The sequence below is a fragment of the Sesamum indicum genome, linkage group LG10 (genome assembly GCF_000512975.1).
Source record: "Sesamum indicum cultivar Zhongzhi No. 13 linkage group LG10, S_indicum_v1.0, whole genome shotgun sequence".
In the NCBI taxonomy this organism is placed as follows: Eukaryota; Viridiplantae; Streptophyta; class Magnoliopsida; order Lamiales; family Pedaliaceae; genus Sesamum; species Sesamum indicum.
In genome coordinates, this window is record NC_026154.1 from 14,090,192 (window position 1) to 14,110,665 (window position 20,474).

General features: G+C 34.7%; 3 protein-coding genes across 8 annotated transcripts; 1 reads left to right on the plus strand and 2 right to left on the minus strand.

Moving 5' to 3' along the window:
* LOC105172511 (cytochrome c-like) lies at positions 1,276-3,860 on the minus strand. 2 transcript variants are annotated; one of them, XM_011093972.2, is made up of 4 exons: positions 3,718-3,860; positions 3,526-3,666; positions 2,430-2,563; positions 1,276-1,655 (listed from the first exon to the last, which is right to left on the minus strand). In XM_011093972.2, exons 2-4 carry the CDS (start codon positions 3,635-3,637, stop codon positions 1,563-1,565), a joined length of 339 nt encoding a protein of 112 aa, XP_011092274.1. In that variant the 5' UTR covers positions 3,638-3,666; positions 3,718-3,860; the 3' UTR covers positions 1,276-1,562. The 2 variants fall into 2 exon arrangements, with proteins under 2 accessions (XP_011092274.1, XP_020552706.1); XM_020697047.1 differs by lacking the exon at positions 3,718-3,860 and having other exon boundaries at positions 3,526-3,688.
* Positions 4,613-8,578, minus strand: LOC105172512. Of its 2 annotated transcripts, none has more exons than XM_011093973.2 (2): positions 8,408-8,578; positions 4,613-6,304 (listed from the first exon to the last, which is right to left on the minus strand). In XM_011093973.2, the coding sequence occupies exon 2, from the start codon at positions 6,062-6,064 to the stop codon at positions 4,868-4,870; it is 1,197 nt and encodes a 398-aa protein (XP_011092275.1). In that variant the 5' UTR covers positions 6,065-6,304; positions 8,408-8,578; the 3' UTR covers positions 4,613-4,867. The 2 variants fall into 2 exon arrangements, with proteins under 2 accessions (XP_011092275.1, XP_020553018.1); XM_020697359.1 differs by lacking the exon at positions 8,408-8,578 and adding an exon at positions 7,086-7,437.
* LOC105172513 (probable serine/threonine-protein kinase At1g09600) lies at positions 13,046-20,152 on the plus strand. 4 transcript variants are annotated; one of them, XM_020697230.1, is made up of 10 exons: positions 13,046-13,608; positions 13,802-13,905; positions 14,043-14,662; positions 15,238-15,522; positions 15,797-16,114; positions 17,105-17,332; positions 18,193-18,293; positions 18,488-18,602; positions 18,710-19,159; positions 19,273-20,152. In XM_020697230.1, exons 3-10 carry the CDS (start codon positions 14,114-14,116, stop codon positions 19,477-19,479), a joined length of 2,253 nt encoding a protein of 750 aa, XP_020552889.1. In that variant the 5' UTR covers positions 13,046-13,608; positions 13,802-13,905; positions 14,043-14,113; the 3' UTR covers positions 19,480-20,152. The 4 variants fall into 4 exon arrangements, with proteins under 4 accessions (XP_020552889.1, XP_020552888.1, XP_020552887.1 ...); XM_020697229.1 differs by having other exon boundaries at positions 13,046-13,905; XM_020697228.1 differs by having other exon boundaries at positions 13,802-14,662.

A 20,474-nucleotide genomic window follows, 5' to 3' on the forward strand; every position in this document is an offset into this window, starting at 1 on the left:
AAATGGTCGATGGAAATAATATTATTAAATAAAAAGCAGTAGTCGGTGCAACTATTTATTTGCACTCTGATCTTGTGAAAATAAAATCTATAAAAATGCATTTAGATTAATGAACCTGGTCTTAAAAAAAAAAAAAGAGAGAGATTTCAAATAGTTTTTATTTAAAAATAATTTAAAATCCATTAATATTCAACAAAATATAATTTAAAAATCATAATAAAATCCACAATTTTAAATACTTCAATTCAAATACAATCTAAGTAAGTTGGTTTGTTATTTGAAAAAATAAGAAGAATTTTTATGATATAAGTATTGATGAAGATGCGTATGTCCTGGAAAAAGTGTGTAATTAAAGTTAAATTTTAAAATTGAAATGCCTTACAACCATACAAAGGCACTAGGAATTATGAGTCTCTTCTAGATTTTTTATTTTAGTTAGGCTTATTGTTGCTATATTATTTTCCAAACTGCAATAATAAGTAATGTTTTGAAAGAGACGCAATGCCACTTGTATACTTTGTACACTGTACTATCCAACTTGTATCTAACTGGACTTCATTTTAAGCCTTTGGACTCAGGTTTAAAGATGGTCACCAACCTTTTTACTGCTCTTTAACCAATCACATACGAATATTTAGAAAATATAATTACTGCTCACTGCTCACTAGTCACTAGCCACAAGTCTGGTGATGATTGAAACCAAGTTGATACAGAACAAGAGATGAATGTGTCTGAACGTGAGTCCTCCAAAGTTTAATGTTTTTCTTGTATTGATAGGTGAAATTTTAATCACTAATTTTTTATTCGATTTGAGTTCCAGATTCTACCGCCCATTCTCTTAGAAAGGAACTTTCAACATGAAAGGCTGTCGATCAGCACGAAATTGTCCAAGCAATTCTTAATATTTTTCTATTTTTCAGTACATCTTGCTTTTCTCATTTTTTTGTATTTATCATTTGATTCTAATAGTTTACTGGAATGTTGCTACTAGGATATATTTGGCCGAGTCTGCTCGACTCTTGACAGAATCTAAATTTTATCGAGTTCTATACATGTTTTACCTAACAAGATAATAACTATTTTTCTTTAAATAGCTGAACTCTATTAACAGATTCATTCAGCAATAAACTATCAAAAGCCTAAGGTCTAAGTTAATAAACTAAGCATGACCTAAAAAGTCCAAAAACTCTATGTCCAACTCGTCGATATTCCAAGTACATAAAACAAACTAAAATCCAGGAAGAAATATCAGAGTACTTATACACTCAAACCAAATTTAAATAATCTTGAACTACTAAAAGGCAAACGAAATCCATTAGATTTCACAATTGATCGCTTGGTTACGTGTTTTTTCAATAAAACAATGTCTCAACAAAGCCTATACTCGGCACCAAAATTCTCTACCGCTGGCAAAGGCCAAAGAGAACATCACGGCGTAGAATATGACGCTATTATTCAACAAAGTATCGTTCAGCTATGTTTACTGGGAAAAAAAATACCGCCTGAACAGATACCAAATGTCTCTAACTCTCAGGAAAAGTAATATGTTCTTTAAATAATCTTCAAGCAGTTGCCTCCTTGAGATAAGCAATTAGATCTGCACGTTCTTGAGGTTTCTTCAGCCCAGGGAAGACCATCTTAGTGCCAGGAATGTACTGCAGCAACAAAACACACCCATTTTGAGATGGCATTAAACTTCTCTCTCTTTCTCTCTCACTCACTAGGATAACCATAGTAGCAATATTGAAAAATGAAATACAAGCAGCGATACAGAACTCTCGAGGGGTTTTACAACTCAACAAAGAAAAGCTAGAAGCTAAACGGCATTTATCTACGTAAAAATGCCGGGCTTAACCCCCACAAAGGAAAGAGAAACCAAACCCACAAAAAAGAATGAAACATCAGAGTTTGGCTGTAAACCATTAACTTTCCGTTAGTTGGAATCTTAACAATCCTTTAAGCTCTGTAGAATAATACATCCTCTTCTCCCAATATTACAACTATTTTAACTTGACACAAGTTTCTGATAACAATTGGGACAATAAAGTTTCATATATATCTTCAAAGTACTTCACTGGAAGTAGCAATTGAGAGTTTGAAGTGTTAAGTGGTTTTCGACTGGGTGGGGGGGTCGGGTCATAGGAAATAAGCCTTATTTCAGACATTCCAACCGGAAACAGACATAAAGTTTGGTTACCAAATTTTGGAAAAACAGACAAGTCTAACAAAACCAATTTCCAGGGAACTACAAGAATCCAGGTCCGATATCCAATATCCAGAGTATATAGACGAAACTATCTAAATATGATATCAGATAACTGAATCAAAAATCCAAAAGAATGTCTTTTTGAATAAATTAGTTCAGGACTATATTAACTTTCGCAAAGACATTTACTGGGGAAAAAAGGGAAACACACATGCGTACGTACCTTCTTAGGATTGAGTAAGTAATCATAGAGTGTATTCTCTCCCCAAATTACAGCCATGTTCTTGTTGGCAGCAGAGTACGAATAACCAGGGGTGGTGCCAGATTGCCTTCCAAAAAGGCCATTCAAGTTGGGGCCTGGATTTCAAAGACACGAGCATATAGCATATACTTGAAACTATAAGAAAGAACATGCATAAATAATATAAAAAGTCTACAAGGCAAATTCTGAATCTACAAGACCACGAGCCCCACTGAAAATGAAAGCAGATATATGATAGCAACCATCGACTGGCAACCAACTCAACACAAAGTAAGACAATAAACTACATAGGGGCTGACCTGACGAGTTATTTAATTTTTTATTAGTAAAAAAAATTTATATTAATATAATTAATTTAAATGTATTAATATTAATATGTCGAGTCGTGATTGACATTAAAATTAATTTTTTTTGGCCGGAAATGGCCAAATCGTGATATTAAAACACGATTAATATCACGACACCAAGTCTGTTCTCTTTTCACGACTTGGTCTTTTTTTTTTTAATTTCGTTTAGTTAATGTTTGTTATAAATTAATTATATAAAATTAATTTTAATGTCGAGCTCGACATATTAATATTAACACATTTAAATTAATTATATTAATTTTTTTTACTAATAAAAAATAAATAACTCCTAACTTGACCACACAATATTTCTACTAATAAGACCAAATTCAGCGGAAACGTTTCAATAAGCTGAAATACCGCTTGCAATTGCAGCAAAAAAGGAAAAAGGAGCAGGAAATTGTTGAGCTCAATCATGATTTACTTACTTCATCACACAACGAAAAACATCATCAATACACAACGACCGCCGGTTAAATAAGACATGAATAAACGGACCCAATATACAAGAGGGAAAAGAACACACAATGACTAACCCGAGATCCATACTAACAACACCACAAACGTAAATAAGACAAATATAATCAGATCTCGCAAACATAGATCAACAGATATTTAAAAAAAAAAAAAAACACTACTACTACAAGAACGATTTCTCGAACTAGGAATTAAAAACGCAAAATATTTTGAGGGGGAAAAAAAAAACGAACCTTGCTTGTGGCCGGCGCCTTTATCGACGGTGTGGCACTGAGCGCACTTGGTCTTAAAGATCTTCTCACCGGATTTCACGTCGCCGGGCGGTGCCTCATTGAACGACGCCATATCGGATCCTCTCGGCCAAAACGAAGAAACTACTCTACTTGTGGCTAGGGTTTCGAATCGGATCCTCCAAAACGAAGAAACTACTCTACTTGTGGCTAGGGTTTCGAAATGCTTTTTATTTTCGGCGTCGGAGGTGAAAAAGCAGAGAAGATTTGCAGACGGGCCTTTATTTATTTGAGGAGGCGATGGTGACTCGGTAAAAGGAATACGGCTTTTGAGGTGGCGGCACGTCTCAATTCCCACTTTTGCCCCTGTCGCTTCTCAACATCTCATTCTTCAATGTGTTTACAATAATTATTCGTATAAATTATAACCACTTCTCCCAACATAATTATAAATATTTTTTTGTGTTATAATATAATGTGCTTCTAATAAACACCTGCTTACGAGATAATATTTGTTAAATAGCTGTTAATTTTTTAATTTATTTATAATTTTTTTAAAAATATGATTTATAATTATATCAAATTTTTAAGAGAATTTATCATAATTTACCTTAATAATTCAAACCATTACAAAATATATTCCCATTTAAATCACAATTATTGTTCATAATATAACTTAGGGATAATTACATTCTCATCCCTAAGATTTAGAGTAAGTTATAATTTAACGATAAAAAAATTTATTTGACATGTAATAAATTAACAATAAAACAATCGGGATAATATAAATTTTTATATTAATTTTTTTTATTAATATCAACACATTCGGTAAATTGTATCTAACAAAAAAATTTATTTGCTAAAGAGAAACATACCTAAAAAATGTTGAATGTAATTTTTCAAACCACATGAAATCTATGTGTAATTCCACCGAACAATATAGTGATTCTCCGATTAACTTCTTATTATAGTTCCATCAAAACATCCTTTAGTTTCAAAATGTGTGTTACTTTGCGTTATGAAGGCCCGTCCCGTTTTTAATTCAAGAACCCGATAGTAATCCAAGTAAAAACAGTATCATTAACTTAAGTTGATCGAGTAGCAAGCTGTAAAATTGTCATAAGAGGCTGAAATTTAAGAGATACAGAATCAAAGTGCCACCAGGAAAAAAATGAGGTGGATAACAAGCAAACCCACTACATCTCAATACCCAAAAACAAGGGGGGAAAAAGAGAAACAAAATTAGCAATCCTTATTAAAATATGCTAAGTAATTCCTATACAAACAGTGAGTTCCCACCACAAAAACGTCTGTTACCATGGCCTTTCATCATCAGCAGAAGGGTTTAGGGTTCCTGACCTTGTGCGGGCGAGATCATCGGCCAGCCAAGAAGTCTAGGTGACCCAGGTGGTGAAGAGTGCTGGCTTGGTGTGAAGAGGCTCAGTTCCACGAAACCTGCTCCAGATGCGTTGTCTTTTTCCTTTGTCCGGAAAGAAATTGATCCACGGTTTGATGAAGCAGATGAGTTCCGTGTGGGACTACTCATGGTACTTCCACCTTCAGCAGGGCTCTGATTAGGTATTAGTGATGCGGAGTCGTTGCACTCATCACCATCGGTCCTAGCTTCTGTGTCTTTATGCAGATTCCTCAAAGCTAGAGAATCTGCAATCGGGAGGTAGACCAGCATGCAGATACCAACACAGGCACAGCATAAAAGGGATAGAAAAGCCAAGAATACAATGGCATCAAACACAACCTTCTCGGGCCTAGATAGGACAGACAAACCAAGCAGAAGAACTCGTAACGGAAAAAAACCAGAAATAGAAAAGATTAATGTATACACTCTCCTTTGCAGACCCTTATTGATGACCAAGTGAAGAATTCGCCTTCCTAGCCAGAACATATAGGCAGTTAGCACAGTAGCAAAAAGACCAAGAAAGATGGTACTCAATAATGGGTAAGTGCAGAGGGCAACATCATCGTCCTTTGTATGGGAAGAAGTAGCCGCATTCATGAAAGAAGAAGGCAGGTTCAGGATGTGTTTGTCCTTATACCTCGGTGCAATTAAAATAATTACAAGTTGAAGAATCACCATCGGGAAGCAAAAAAGAAGAACAAAACCAGCTGTCTTCGAGTTCCAATTCTGACTTAAAGTTCCGGACCTCTGTAACGATGCACGAAGAAGAAAAATGAGGGTGAGAAACAGGCATGGTTCTGCAAATCCCAGGTTGGAGACAATGTAGCATTTGCAAACATTTTCCTGCCATTTCAAACTGAGGGCATGCAAGATTCTTCCTTTGCGTCTCAATAGATTCAACCGAATAATCTCACCAATGCCCCACCAGCCAGCAAAAAAGATGTATGTAATTCTGATAATCCAAGGACCATTGAAAAAATTAAGCTGGACAAGACCTTGACTGCGGATCTCATTGCGGAAGTAGAACAAATGTACAAGACAAAACAAACCCAGAAGGACAAACACAGCGACAAGACAAATTGTCACCACATCAAGTGCATCAGCAATAAATCTCGTCAGGGGCATTACCCAAAGCAAAGAATCCACGCATGCTCTCTGCCAGCATGGACACAATAAAAACCTCCTCCGGGTAAAGGATTCCTCAGAAAGTGCAAGCAAACTGAGAAAACTTGAAAGAAATCAGTGGAGTCTCCTATTTACTCCAAAACAATCATATATGGCCACTTGAGAGATTGATTGGATTCACCAAAAGCAAGAATGGAAGAAACAGAATTGCTTTACAACTTTCCGACTTGGAAAAGGAACCTGCAACATGAACGAGTTATTGAAAATCATTAATTGTCAACCAAAGAGAAGAAACAGCTTAACTACTCCGCTTAAGGAAAATAAGCCAAAATCATAGATGACATAAGAGGGTTCATTCATAATTAGTGTTGATATTAGAATGTACATGGCTTGTGAATGATATAAGAGGGTTCATCTCTAATTAGTGTTAGTATTACAGTGTATAGGGCTTGCTACGCGTGCATTTCTAACGCACTAGCACTGCGCGACAAGAATTATCTGTTCTTGGGGATATAAAGCAACACACAGACATGAAAAGAATCTCAGTCCATAACGGCATAAAAGAAATAAACTCAACAGATTCTTCCAGAACTATTTACTGTGATCAAAATTTAAATGGAGACAATCAAGAAAGGGAAAAAAGACAATGCAAGGAAAGGAGCATGAAGATCTAATTCCACAATTCAGCAATTATGGCCAAACCCAAAATTGCCAAATCTGCACATCAAACCAGAGACAGCGAGGTCCTCAGTGATAAAAGAAAGCAAAAACAAATCAAATCTGAAATGAGTTCTTCTGAAATGCACCACTGTTCAGCACAGTTAAGATTTTTAGCAAATTTGATCAAGTAGGAAAAGAGAGTTGCTCATATTATCATCAGCAACATAATTACTTAAATGACTAAGCGGTTTGTATATTGGAAACTAATAATTATATTGGAGCAAAAGTACAAACCCAGGTCCAGAGGAATTGGGTACGGAAAGCCAAAAATTAGTAGAACATAATTTATGGAAATCTTCACCTTTTTGCTGCATGACTTCATGATCAGAAACTAGAAAAAGAAGCAAAGATGCGGCACCATTCTTGAAAAGAAAGACAACTAAATGTTCATTGTACGCAGATGGACACGCCTCATATGCTGAAGCAAGCCCCGTCCAACTAGAATTGTTCCAATCAAGGTTCACGCATAAGATAACACCCATGTGGCAAAATTGCAGTACCAAGATTACATTAATATCTCTCATAACAAAAATTCTCAGCATCTTAGCTTTCTTATTGATCCCACGAGCAATATAGCCAACATCTTAAATAACCTTTTACTCTGTAGGACCACATACATACTCGTGGCAACATAACATTGACGTAGAGAAAAGACAACTGTCGGATACAATCATCCTTTTAATTTTAAAAATACATCTCTGGTAGAAAAGACGAGGAATGCAATTTGTGCATTTGTACAAACTCATCAAGACTTACCAAACCCTGTAACAATGTGCACAACTGGTGCCTTATAGCAAACCATGGTCACAAGTAAAGCACCGGTAAAGTTAACTTTGCATACAGCAAAATCAAAATGTCTTTATGGCAAATCACATACACAAGGAAAGCACCAATAAAGTTGCATACAGCAGTCAAATTACAAAGCAAACTCATGTCAACAATGTTTATTGCACATTGCCGTATGCCAACCTAAGATCTTTCAATCGTGTTCAGATTCTCTCAGGAACTTGGAACTTGTGTCCACTGCAAATCTTATCCGGTTCCGAGTATCTTCAACAATAGGAGTACATTTCTAGATCGTGGAATGACCAAATCCTAAATTCCAATTATTTCAGAAATCTATTGGTCATCCATATCGAATAATTTTTTAAACTGCAAACTACTTTAAAACCCATTTGCTTAAAATCATGATAAATAAATCACAAAAGCACGTAATCAGCCTCCCGGAAACTTTATACAAGCAAGCATCCGTGTTCAAGGACACACTTATTCCTTCTATCTAAATTCACCACACGAAACAGTACTCAACCAGCAGAATAATAATTCAAAATTCCATTTTAATTGAAAAACAAGACCAAATGCCATGTAAAAAAACTCACAATAAACACACATGCAGACCACAGTTCATCCACAAAAATTAATAAAAAACAAAAAAAAAACAAAATGACAACAACATAGAAGAATTATCCAAAACAAGTGGGGACAATAGAATGCTGAGAAACCTCCTCAAAAACAACACATTCATCACCAAAATACAAAACCAAAAACACTCGCCCTAAATTCACCATTAAAACAAAAACTCCAATAAAACATAGAAAAAAAAAGGATAAGGAGAAAGCTTACGAGTTGCGCATCAACGATCCGGGAAGCTGAAAGGAGGAAATCTGAAATCCAGCCAAGAAACGCTAGTGAGAGAGAAGAAATTGAATGGAGAAACAACAGAGAGAAGCTTGAAGTTTGTGTATGTGAGGGAAGAGAGAGAGAGAGAGAAGAGAACATTGTAAGGTAAGGAGGACTAGTCTTGTAAGAGAGAGAGAGAGTGGGACTTTGTTGCTGACAGCCTGTCGCCAGCCAATAAACCAAAAACTCATTATTACTAAAATAAAAATAAAAAATAAAGAAGCAAAACAAATAATTTAACGGATAACAACACTACTCTCTCTGAGTTTTAATGTAATTATACATAAATTTTTTATAGTTTAAAAAATTATATCTAATACTTCTTATATTTGCTTTTATTTAATAAATAAATTTCTCTATTAATTAAAATTTATTGAATTTATTGATATTAGTAAAAAAATTAATATTTATTCTCGATTGATTTATTACTGACTTATTGTATGTCAAATAATTTTTTTCCAACTAAATTATTCTTATAACGGTGAAAATATACATTCTCACATTTATTAATACGTGAAGATTTATGAGAGCAATTTGATCATAAAAAAATTTATTTAACTTGCAATAAATCAATTGGGGGTATATATATATATATTAACTAACGATGGGCTTGTTTATCAGACGAAAATCTCAAGAGTGTTAAATATAATTTTTCAAACCACAAGAGATTTATGTGTAATTACACCAAACCTCCCATAATTTAATTAAGTCTTGAAGCTGCATTTACTATTAAGGGATAATTATGTCCCCCTCTTATGAGGTTTCTTGTAATTATAAATAAAATTTATGTAGTTTGGCAAATTACATTCATCAACCCTGATATTTAATTTCATATAACAAATAAGTTCCTCCTTAGTCAATTTTCATTGAATTTATTGATATCAATAAAAAGATTAAAAAAATATATTTTTCCTCCAATTAACTTATTACTAACTTATTATATGTAAAAAGAATATTTTTATAACTAAACTACCCTCATACGTCTTCACGCATTAATGCATGTGAAGAGGTATATCTTCACCGTTATAAGGGAGTTTAGTCAGAAAAAATTATATGACCTACAATAAGTCAATCGAGAGTAAATATCAATTATTCAATCTTTTTATTAATATCAGCAAATTTGGTGAATTTTAACTGACGAGAGACTTATTTGTTAGATGAAAGCAAACTCACTAATGCCAAACGTAATTTCTCAAACCATAAGTAGTTTATGTATAAGTACACTAAATTTCTGGAGGGGGAGGGCAATTATTCCTATTATTTATTTCTTAAATAAAAATTGTTGATTGCTGCATAATGTGAATTTTCATTAAATTTCTTTATTTTGTTTTTATTACATTATTTATTTATTTTATTTTTAATCCGTCGTAGGTTGTTGTTCCAATTATATGTCGCTCGTAATTTAGGGGTACTAGCTATCATGACATATAATCAAATTGACATGACAAAAATTTTAAAAATAAATAATAAGTATCTAATTAAAAGTTGAGCAAGTGATAAACACGAGAATAAATGGGAAATAAATATGATAGAAGATTGACGGTTAAAAAATAATATTAATAATTTAAAATAAATAAATAATTGTATTGTTATAGATAGTTGAAGATATAATTGGTATTCCAAATTTAATATTGCGATGTCACTAACTATTTTTTGTTAATAATAAGTAATTTATTTTTATATTAGTAATAATAAGGGATAACTACACCACCATCTCTTATAGTTTGGCGTAATTGCGCATGACTTCCATATAATTTAGAAAATTAAATTTAGCACAGCTAACGTTTATTTTGATCTAACAAATATATCTATCCGTCAGTCAGAATTCACTTAGTTTATTGATATTAGAAAAAAAGTTAAGTATATTGACTTATTGCATGTCAAACAAATCTTTTATGAGTTATCTTTATAAGTATAAAGATATACATCTTCACATACATTATTATATGAAGTTATACAAATGTAGTTTGGTGAGGAAAAAAAGATTTATTTGATCTGCAATAGTCAATTGATGGTAAATATGTATTTTCATTCATTATTTTTAATATTAACAAATTCGAAAAAATTTGACTAACGGAATTGTCTATTTATTAGACAGATCGGACATCATGAGTGCTATATATAATTTTTCAATTTACAAGACGTCTATGTATAATTACACCAAATTTCAAGAGATGACCATGCAATTATCTCTAATAATAATAATTTTTTACTCTTTATTTATTTGTGAAAGCTTTGATAAATTAAAAATGGATGTAAAATGAAGTAAATCGTAAAATTTGTTAAGTCTATAAAGTAAATAACGATATACGCGAAAATAAACTGAAAATGTGAAAATTATCCCAAAGAAAAAATAAAAATAGCATTTAATGTCCCGTGAAAAATTTCTCTTTCATAAAATTTGGCATAATTATAAATACCACATTTGCTTGAAAATTTACAAATACTTTCTTTAAATGAAAAATAATTACGTAACCCTTAGATGATGGGTGAATAATACTACTTTTTCCTTTCTATTTTTTATAAAGGGTATTTTAATCATTTTATTATAAATTTTTTTGATGAAAACGTAACGGAAGCTAACGAAATAGGCTCGTTGTTAAACTGAGTTGAAGTCATGGGGATATTTATAATTTATTAAACAACAAAAAGGCAACAATGTTAAACATTGGGATATGTCGTTGTATTTACCCTTATTTTTAGGATAAATTACATTGATACGACCTAAAATTATATCTAATTACACAAATAATCCATGTTCGTTGTAGAATTACAAAGTGTACTCCATGATGAATGTTCGTGTAATTTATCTCAAGGATTGTTATGTAAAATATTGCCGTTAATATGAGGATATAGTTGTAATTATAACTGCAAACTCAGGGATGTACTTATAATTTTATAAAAAAATAAGAAGTATTTGCATAATTAGACCCCTTGCTTTTATTTCTAAAATGCAATTTATTTATATATTTTATTTGAAATCACTGAGCAAATTTTATTTTATTTTTTGGTGTTGTGCTTAAAAGTATTATGATAGGTCAAATTGACCGCGGTTATCCTAGTTAAAAGAATATAATTGCCGTGAAATGGTTCACTTCATCGAAACTTATTGGAATATTGTCCAGTTTAATCACCGTATCCACACCAAGACAATCAAAATTAAACCTAGTACAACGAACAGGGTATTTGTCCGAACTTATATATTTTTACGAAACATCTTATAATTAGAATTTACAAGCTATATAAAATTATTTGGCAAATTTTTTATTAAACTGTGTTGTCAAATGAATATATTTTAAATAATAATACATATAAACAAATATATATTTTTTAATTTTAATTATTGTTAAGAAAAATTATATATATATATATATATATCAAAGTGGCAAAACATTAATCAAGAATTAATAAAAAAATTCAAAATTATAAATGAGAGTGGTCCATTGAGACGAGATGTTGCCCCTACACCAGCCCCCTTGACTACACATAAATTGCATTTGAAAATGCGAAATTATAACTTTTTAAAAAAATATTAAAAATATACTTACGTTCCCTCTAAAATTTTATTATTTATACTTAATTTTATTTTATTAAAATTTGAATGAAAAATACTAAAATTATAAAAAAAACAATTTTTTTATTTATATCCTCATTTATCGTCCTCATATGATTATTTTGTATTTATAAGGAATGGTGTTAACTTCACTGCATATATGTATATGTATATTAATTTATTCCTTTATAAATACAAAAATAATAAAATTATAAAAAAATATAAAATTTTATTTGTGCCCCATTTACCGTTCTCATATAATTATTTTGTACTTATAAGGGATGATGTTTACTTCACTGCACACACACATATATATATTTTAATTTATTTTTTTATAAATACAAAAAATACATATAAAAAAATATAAATGAGGGGCAAAATTAAAAATTTATCTATTTTTTATTGCTTATGTAAATATTTTTTTATCTAAATCCTAATAGAGGTGTAAATATAATTTCGTATTTTTAGAAGAGGTATAAGTATAATTAACCCTTTTATTTGTATAATAATTTTTAAAATAAATTTCATTGGCATATCTGATCTTTAACTATACAGATGCCACATACCTTTTACAAAATTATAAGTACATTAATTAGGGTTGTAGTTGCAATTATCATGTACAACCCTTATTCAACAACGAAATTTTATACAAGCACCCCCTCAAGGGGTGCTTTCCTAATTTTATAAAGTGCAGGGGCGTGCTTGTGTGATTAAGTATAATTTTAGGGGTGTGGAAGCAATTTACGCTTATTTTTATTATTTTTTTGGAAAATTTATTATGTTTTTCTTTCCGCCCTTTTTAGAATGCACATGATTCTACAAATCAGCAAAACCAAATTTTTAGATATTTGTGTTGTCACCTAGCACCCGTGGTGGGTCCCACTGCGTGTCCCATTATGCCACGTGTCTTCGTGTCTTGTGTGTGATCGCTTTGATGTGGGCCCTACGTTCTTACTGTGTTCCTTCCTTCTTCCTCACCAGAGTGCCTGCCTCTCTCTCTCTCTTGTTCAAAATCTCTCTCTTTCTTGAAAGACTGTATCTGTATTGTAGGTAGAGAATTTTTTGATGGGAATCAATTTTCGTTCTAAAATTCCATTCCCATTTTAATAAAAATTGGATCTTTTAATTATTTTCCTCTTTCTCTCTCTCTCAAGTCTGTAGGGAATATTCTGATGGGAAATATATATATATTTACACCAATATTCTGATGGAAAAATTTCAGTTTAATTCCAATCACATTTTAATAAAATTGGATCTTTATGATTTTTCCTTTCCTTCTGATGCTGCTATTTATTTTTATTTTTGATATTTTCTTTTGGGTTCTTGGCAAGTACCCTGTTTGGACCAAGTATCAATCGGTCATTCGCATTCCTAGGTACTCTTCAGATCCGAAAATTTCTCTCTTCCGCTGCTCTCTAGATAGGCATTCCTCTGTCTTCAACACCCACCGTTTCTCGAAACTATTTTTTGCTCTTCTTTTCTTACGGGATATCGTTGATTAGAATTCAATCGGCGGTTCTAGTCAATTGACAGTTGAAAGTATAGGAACAGCCATTCTCAAAGCAAAGAGATTTCACGCTTCAGATTGATTGTGAGTTTCTTGTTCGCTTGTCAGTCTTCTCTCTCTTGACCCAAGAAAAAGTACGAGTTACCCTTTTCTTGTGCTTTGATTGGTTGTTGTAACGAATTGCATTGTTTGATTTCTAGCAATGTGGGTCGGTTTCTGATGAGAAGATCTGATTTTGTGATCTGGGCTGCGATTAATTTCTCTTTTCATTGTGAAGGGTTCTGAATTTGATTGGAGTTCTTTGATTTCGAAGTTTCTGGTGTAATATTTGTGCATTCAGCTAAGAATTTGAAGGGACTGAAATTTGGGATTTCGAGTCAGGTTGATTCAAGAACTTGAATTTTAGAATATTTATCGTCTTTTGTTTCTGTAGATAGGGTATCTGTGGAGTTGGATTCAATTTGGGGGCTGCATTTTGCATAACGGAGTTGTATGAATGAAGGTGTATTTGTTTGCAGTGCTAATTAAGGATCTCTGATCTGTTGGAATTGTTTTTGAATGCTGAGGATGCTGTTAAGGCCTCTGCCCAATGTTGCGGGTATTTGGGAAGAATAAATTAGTTTTATGTTTCAGGAACATTAAGCTTCCTGTTAAGAGAAACAAGGGGCTGAAGCTTTCATGCGGCATGGGCTGCGTTTGCTCCAAAGGGGGAAACGATGACAACAAAGTCAAGAAAGAAAAAGGGTCAAAGAAATCTTCGAAAAAATTGGTAGCTTCGACGAGGAAGGAGGAGGTTGTGGTGGAGGTTGATAATGGAGGCAATGATGCAACTGCAAGGCTTATATCAAGAGAGAATGCGGAGAAAAGTGCTGGCTCCACTCCTGCTGGGTGGGAGGAAGGGGATCGGAAGCCTATGGGTTTTGAGAAACCTGAAGCGTCGCACACGCATAAACGGGCGATATTGGAGCCTGGTAAGCAAGGAGGGCAACCTCAGATGTGTAGGGTATTCAGTGTACGAAATGGAGTAGATGGGGCGCAAGTTGTTGCTGGATGGCCATCATGGCTGACTTCTGTCGCTGGGGAAGCCATCAAAGGATGGATACCTCGAAAGGCAGATTCTTTCGAGAAGTTGGATAAGGTCTGTTTCATGCACATTTCTGTCTTCAACATAGATTGCAGCAAATGGTGTCTCCTTTAGGGTGTTCCTGCTGCTTAAATTTAATATAGTTATTATGTCGGTCTTTGCATGTTTGACGCCCATCTGGAATCATGATGCTTGTATATTTGTGAGAAATATCCATAAAAGCTCTTAGCAACTATTGTATAGTGGAGCAGACTTGCAAGCTAGCCTTTTTAGGTGAAGAGTGTAACTAATTTTATGTGCAAGCATGCCAAGTTTCTTTGCGCTTTTGTTGAGAAGTTGGGAATTTTTAAGTTCTTTGTTTGTTGTTACTCGTTATGGTTCATATTCCTGACACTTCACCATTTACCTTTAGAGTGCTCTGAAGGAACTCCTAGGAGAGCCTTAACCTTTTGTTGTTGTTCTTGGTGCCTCCGCAGCAATGCATGCTATTCTACTTAATATTAACTTGATTTCAGCTTCTGCAGGAATTTTGTACGTTTCTATGACATACTTACATTGTTTAAATTATTCTTCTCCTCTAAAAGTTTATATGTTCTTAAATTGATTCGACTGTTCTGCCAACTTCCCAGATTGGTCAAGGTACATATAGCAGCGTGTACAGAGCTCGTGACCTTGAAAGCGGAAAAGTTGTTGCACTGAAAAAAGTGCGATTTGTCAACATGGATCCGGAAAGCGTCCGTTTCATGTCTAGGGAAATCCTTATTCTACGCAGGCTGGATCATCCAAATGTCATGAGGCTTGAAGGTCTTGTCACTTCCAGAGTTTCAGGCAATTTATACCTTGTGTTTGAATACATGGAGCATGATCTTGCTGGACTTGCAGCTTCACCTGCTGTCAGGCTTACCGAACCACAGGTGCGTTATTTCTTATTTTTTCGTGGAAATACACTAGCTGTCTTTACCCATGAGATCCTAAAAAATAATGTTTTACTATGCTCCTTATTACCATGAGAAGTTTGTCATGGGAGATGATGCCACTATAGCATTGTATTCTTTATGCATTCTCTTTCCACAGTATTGCTGCTTCTGATAATGTTTACTGATCTTATTCTTGTTGTAATTGGATCAAGCCAGGTGATTCCTTTATACATGATATTCATTCATATTTGTTTATGTAATTGGCAAGCAGATCAAGTGCTTCATGCAACAGATGCTTCGTGGACTTGAACACTGTCATAGTCGTGGAGTCTTGCACCGAGATATTAAGGGCTCAAACCTTCTGATCGACAACCATGGAAATCTGAAAATTGGTGATTTCGGGCTGGCGACTTTTTTCCACGCCAGTAAAAAGCAGCCTCTAACTAGTCGTGTTGTAACCTTGTGGTATCGACCACCTGAGCTTTTGCTTGGTGCAACAGACTACGGAGTGTCTGTAGATCTGTGGAGTTCAGGTTGCATTCTTGCTGAACTGTTTGCCGGAAAACCAATTATGCCCGGAAGGACAGAGGTAACCTCCCACTGAATAGATTTAAATTCTTTCATCTGGTCTTATTTAATTCTGGATCTTCTTGACTGTATTATAATCTAATGATTGCTCAATTCTAAACGGTGTAGAGATGCCCAAAGATAATATTTTCTTGGCATTTGAATAATTATTTTGCTACTTTAAAAAAAATGAATAATTATGTCAGTTACCTGTTGTTGAGATTACATTTTATCAGGAATGGATATTCATATCTTAGTTTCTGTATCTTTTTCGTGCGAATTATCATCCGGGCAATTATGGCATTGCTGGCATCATTCACCTGATCTCTACAAATATGTGCTTAGCAGCTCTTTCCATTTTGCTATTTATGCTCGAGCACGTCATTATTCTAATTATCCAAGTAAATATACTTGTCTTTCAGATCATAGGTTCTTTTGGGTACTTTTTTTTTTTTTAACGAGTATAGTCCCGTTAAGTGTACTCTTGCCTAAACCACCAGTCTTTAAAGACATAGCGTTAGTTTAGGTACTCCTCTCTTCCGTTCTCTTCTCCTGGTGAAAGTTTTGGGAGCTTCGACATTAATCAATATTTCTTTTATGCATTTTCAGTGTCATTTGAAGTTAAGAGCATTTAAAATTCTAACAAAAATTGAATATAATGTGCATTAGACAACATAAGATCTCAATCAAGAAAAATCTACTATTTTTTTCTAACAGTAACAATAAATGAAAAATCTTGGAAACTTAGTGGTGGCTTGAACATATGAGTCACACACGGTGATTCTCTTAAGCAGCAAGGGTTTAGGTGGGAAAATGAAATTGGTGCTGATGTACGCAAACTCAAGTATCTAAAAGATATACAAGGAAAGGACAAAGACAACTACTAATCTGATTTTAAAGCTTTTTCCTTGCTCTTTTCTTTTGTTTACCTCTTAAAATAATTTATGTGCAAGTTTTGAGAGTTCCCCTTTGTTGATGTTTTGCTGAAAAAAGTGCTCGACTTTGCATGCAGGTGGAACAACTGCACAAAATATTTAAACTTTGCGGTTCACCCTCAGAAGAATACTGGAAAACATCAAAATTACCTCACGCAACAATCTTCAAACCTCAACATCCTTATAGACGATGCATTACTGAGACATTCAAGGACTTTCCTCCTTCGGCTTTATCGCTTTTGGAATCTCTCCTTGCTTTCGAAGCAGAGCTTAGAGGGACGACAACTTCCGCACTTCATAGTGAGGTACTCGTTTTCTCTCCAGCAATTTCCATTTTCTCCCAAGTTGCATTCCTTCATTCCCAACCCTCAGAAGTTTGATTCACAGTATGTGGTCATCTTGAAATCATTGTAACATCGATCATTGTGGTCTCAGAAGCTGCTATGTTATTGAGGTGGTCTACTTTTTATCATATGAAATTATAAATCACCGTGAATCATGTGGTTCAGCAAAGCAAATTAAAAGTTTTGTGCATAAATTTGTAAAACGGGCTCCATCTCCTATCAGTGACTGATCAAGTCCCATATTTTGCTCGATTAGGAGTCATTAGTTTTGAGAAAGGTCGAGGATTTTAATTCTAAAGCATAGGTTGTAACAGTTGCTCTGAGGCTGGAATAGCGGCGGGCACAGTGACTTAAGATAGTAGTGTGGTTTATTATAACTGTTGCAGCTGAGCTTATATTGGAACTTTTATGCTGCAATCTATATAAAACTTGGAATAAGTAATAACGTTTAAGCTAAATCAGGGTGTAGAACGAACTGTAAGGGATGCCATTGATTAATAAATGTAGCCTAAGTTCTTAAGAAGTTGCTTTTGATGACGCTGAATGCTTAAGGAGTTGCTATTATGATGGAGGAGGTTGTAGGAACCGGTGCTTTGTGTTTTGGATTGCATGTTCAATGTCAGAAATGACATTGAGGTTTTCTGTTGGACAACATTTACGCCTCAAGTTGGAGATTTGTGTTTGAATTTTGAAAACTTTTTGTCATTTGGAACAAATCTATGTTCATCTTTTTCTTCTTTTTCCTTTATTTTATTTGTCGATCAAGCATGATGTCCATTGGTATTTCGCAATTTTTGTATTTATGAGGTGTCCCTTTTCAGTTCTTCACGACGAAGCCTCTTCCTTGTGATCCTTCGTCTCTGCCGAAATACCCACCTAGCAAAGAATTTGATGCCAAAATGCGAGATGAGGAGGCAAGAAGGTATATATTCCATCTCTACTTCAATGGAGTTGTTATCTTTGCCATTTGGTATGATCTTGTGCCGGCTATGTAGGTTGGCGCCGCGCATCATTTTCATCATTTATATGTATAATTCTTTGTAGTTCGTATTTTCTCAGTCTTGGTATATGTTGTCTTTCATTCTGACTTCAAACTCGGGTTCAACGTGATACCAGACAGAAGGCGGCCGGCGGGAAGGGAGGTGGAGCTGAATCTTCAAGAAAAGGCTCAAAAGAGTCAAGAGCAGTCCCAGCACCCGATGCTAATGCCGAACTACAAGCGTCAATACAGGTAAAATTTATCTTCTGACGTCTACTCAATTGGCTCCTTTGGCCTATATAAGCAAATCTTCTGGGAGGGTATATTCACGTATTTGCACACATCTGTCTCATATTTAGAAATGGAAAGAACAGTCAAACCCCAAAAGCAACAGTGAGATGTACAATCGTGGAGAAAATGGTGGTTCTGGCTTCCCGATGGGACCTTCCAGAGGATCCCTGCAAACCGGTCATTCCATGCTCATGGGTTCATCTGGAAGTTCGTCACAAGCTGCGGACGAGGGGCTCCACATCAATTCTCGCCGGGCATTGGATTCTACAGGATGTCGGGAGTTGAAGATTCAGAGATCTTTTAAACCCCAGGGAACGACATCACGATTGTCTAGATTCTCCAATTTGGTGGCTGATGGAAGCTCACAACTCGATTTTAGCAGAGATCATTGGCCGGACCATTGTTCAAATACAAGATACGAACAAATCAATGAAGGCGAGTCGTCTAACCATTTGCTGGGCAGACCAGATTCTCCCCACAAGAGTAACGGACAGGCACCTCGCAAGGAGAATAATACGGTGAGAAGTCACTTGAACTTTTCTTTTACATTTTCATAGTTCAACGTCTCACAAACTGAAGCAAAAATAAGAAGGGTCGTGTCGAGTACTTACCATTTTTGTTTGAAACACAGGGTTATGGTTTTAAGAAGACAAGAATGCATTATTCTGGACCGCTGTTGCCTCCTGGTGGAAGTGTGGAGGAAATGCTCAAAGAGCACGAGAAACAGATCCAGATCGCCGTCAGAAAAGCTCGTATCGACAAGAATAAGACCAGAAAAGGCTACACTGATAACGGACAAACAGATTCACTCCTAGGATACGTGAATAACGGCCACTGATTATGGAAACGAACCACAAGCTGCTGCTCAAAATGTATCTTCCACCTTTACCCTACATCAAGAATGGCGAAATAGAATGACACGGAGGCAAAGTATTGTTCCGTGCTGTTGACGAGGAGGTTCAGGATGATGTCTGCTATCAGCCTGGCCTGCTGAAGTTTGTGGAACAGAGAAAATTCAACCTCGGCTAAATGTATTACTCTTAGCCCGACTCCACAAGAGATAGGGCGAACATTGATTCTACAACGATGGATGGAACATTTTTTTGGGCATGTAAGAAAGGATGTATAGTTTTTATATGTAAATCCTTCTTTTATATGAAGGTCTGCTGATTCCTGCTAACCTGGGACGATATTCGGCCAGCATTCTGGCTGACTTACTATTGGCAGAACTACCATTAGATTCTGTACAGTCTTTGGCAAATTTTGCTGTGTAAAACAGTACCTTTCTAGAATTAAGTCAAGATGGGATCAAGTCTCTGCATTTGCCGGTAAGATGCAAGTACTTATTCTGGAGGTTAAGGATAGATCTTTTCCATTACAACCTTTGTCTCGTGTCTGCTTTGTGCAGAGGTGTGTTGAACATAGAGATTGATTCTCCATTTTGTTCAACTATGGAAGTTTCTCCGGGTAACCTCAATTTTTACAAACTCTCTCGTTCACAAGTTCTTATATACAGTGGAGCCAAAACGTTCTGATTGGTGTGGATCACACGACATGAGCATAACACAAGTCCTAATACTGTTGTGCCATCCTCACTGTTCGGTGTTTTCAGACTCGATGTATGTACTTTTTTTCTTTCACTAGAAGCACAAGCTTAAGATACATTAATCTCAGGATGAGTTGTGCATTTTCACGTCGAATACTAAGCTTGATGCTACTTCAGTAATGCAACCAATATCGTGCTAACGTTGAAAAATCCTCGCTATTCAACACGAAACACACCGTTTAAACAACCGTATTTCTTTCTTTCTGACTTTCTAACAACATCATAGA

What these genes read in the sequence shown, in the direction of transcription:
- LOC105172512 (XM_011093973.2), bottom strand. Translation starts at nt 6,064, where the DNA reads ATGCCCCTGACGAGATTTATTGCTGATGCACTTGATGTGGTGACAATT.
- LOC105172513 (XM_020697229.1), top strand. Translation starts at nt 14,114, where the DNA reads ATGTTGCGGGTATTTGGGAAGAATAAATTAGTTTTATGTTTCAGGAAC. An exon ending in TCAGGCTTACCGAACCACAG is followed by an intron (nt 15,523 to 15,796) that starts GTGCGTTATTTC and finishes ATTGGCAAGCAG; the next exon opens with ATCAAGTGCTTCATGCAACA. An exon ending in CTTCCGCACTTCATAGTGAG is followed by an intron (nt 17,333 to 18,192) that starts GTACTCGTTTTC and finishes GTCCCTTTTCAG; the next exon opens with TTCTTCACGACGAAGCCTCT.
- LOC105172511 (XM_011093972.2), bottom strand. Translation starts at nt 3,637, where the DNA reads ATGGCGTCGTTCAATGAGGCACCGCCCGGCGACGTGAAATCCGGTGAG. An exon ending in AGGCGCCGGCCACAAGCAAG is followed by an intron (nt 2,564 to 3,525) that starts GTTCGTTTTTTT and finishes TTTGAAATCCAG; the next exon opens with GCCCCAACTTGAATGGCCTT. An exon ending in ACTTACTCAATCCTAAGAAG is followed by an intron (nt 1,656 to 2,429) that starts GTACGTACGCAT and finishes TTGTTGCTGCAG; the next exon opens with TACATTCCTGGCACTAAGAT.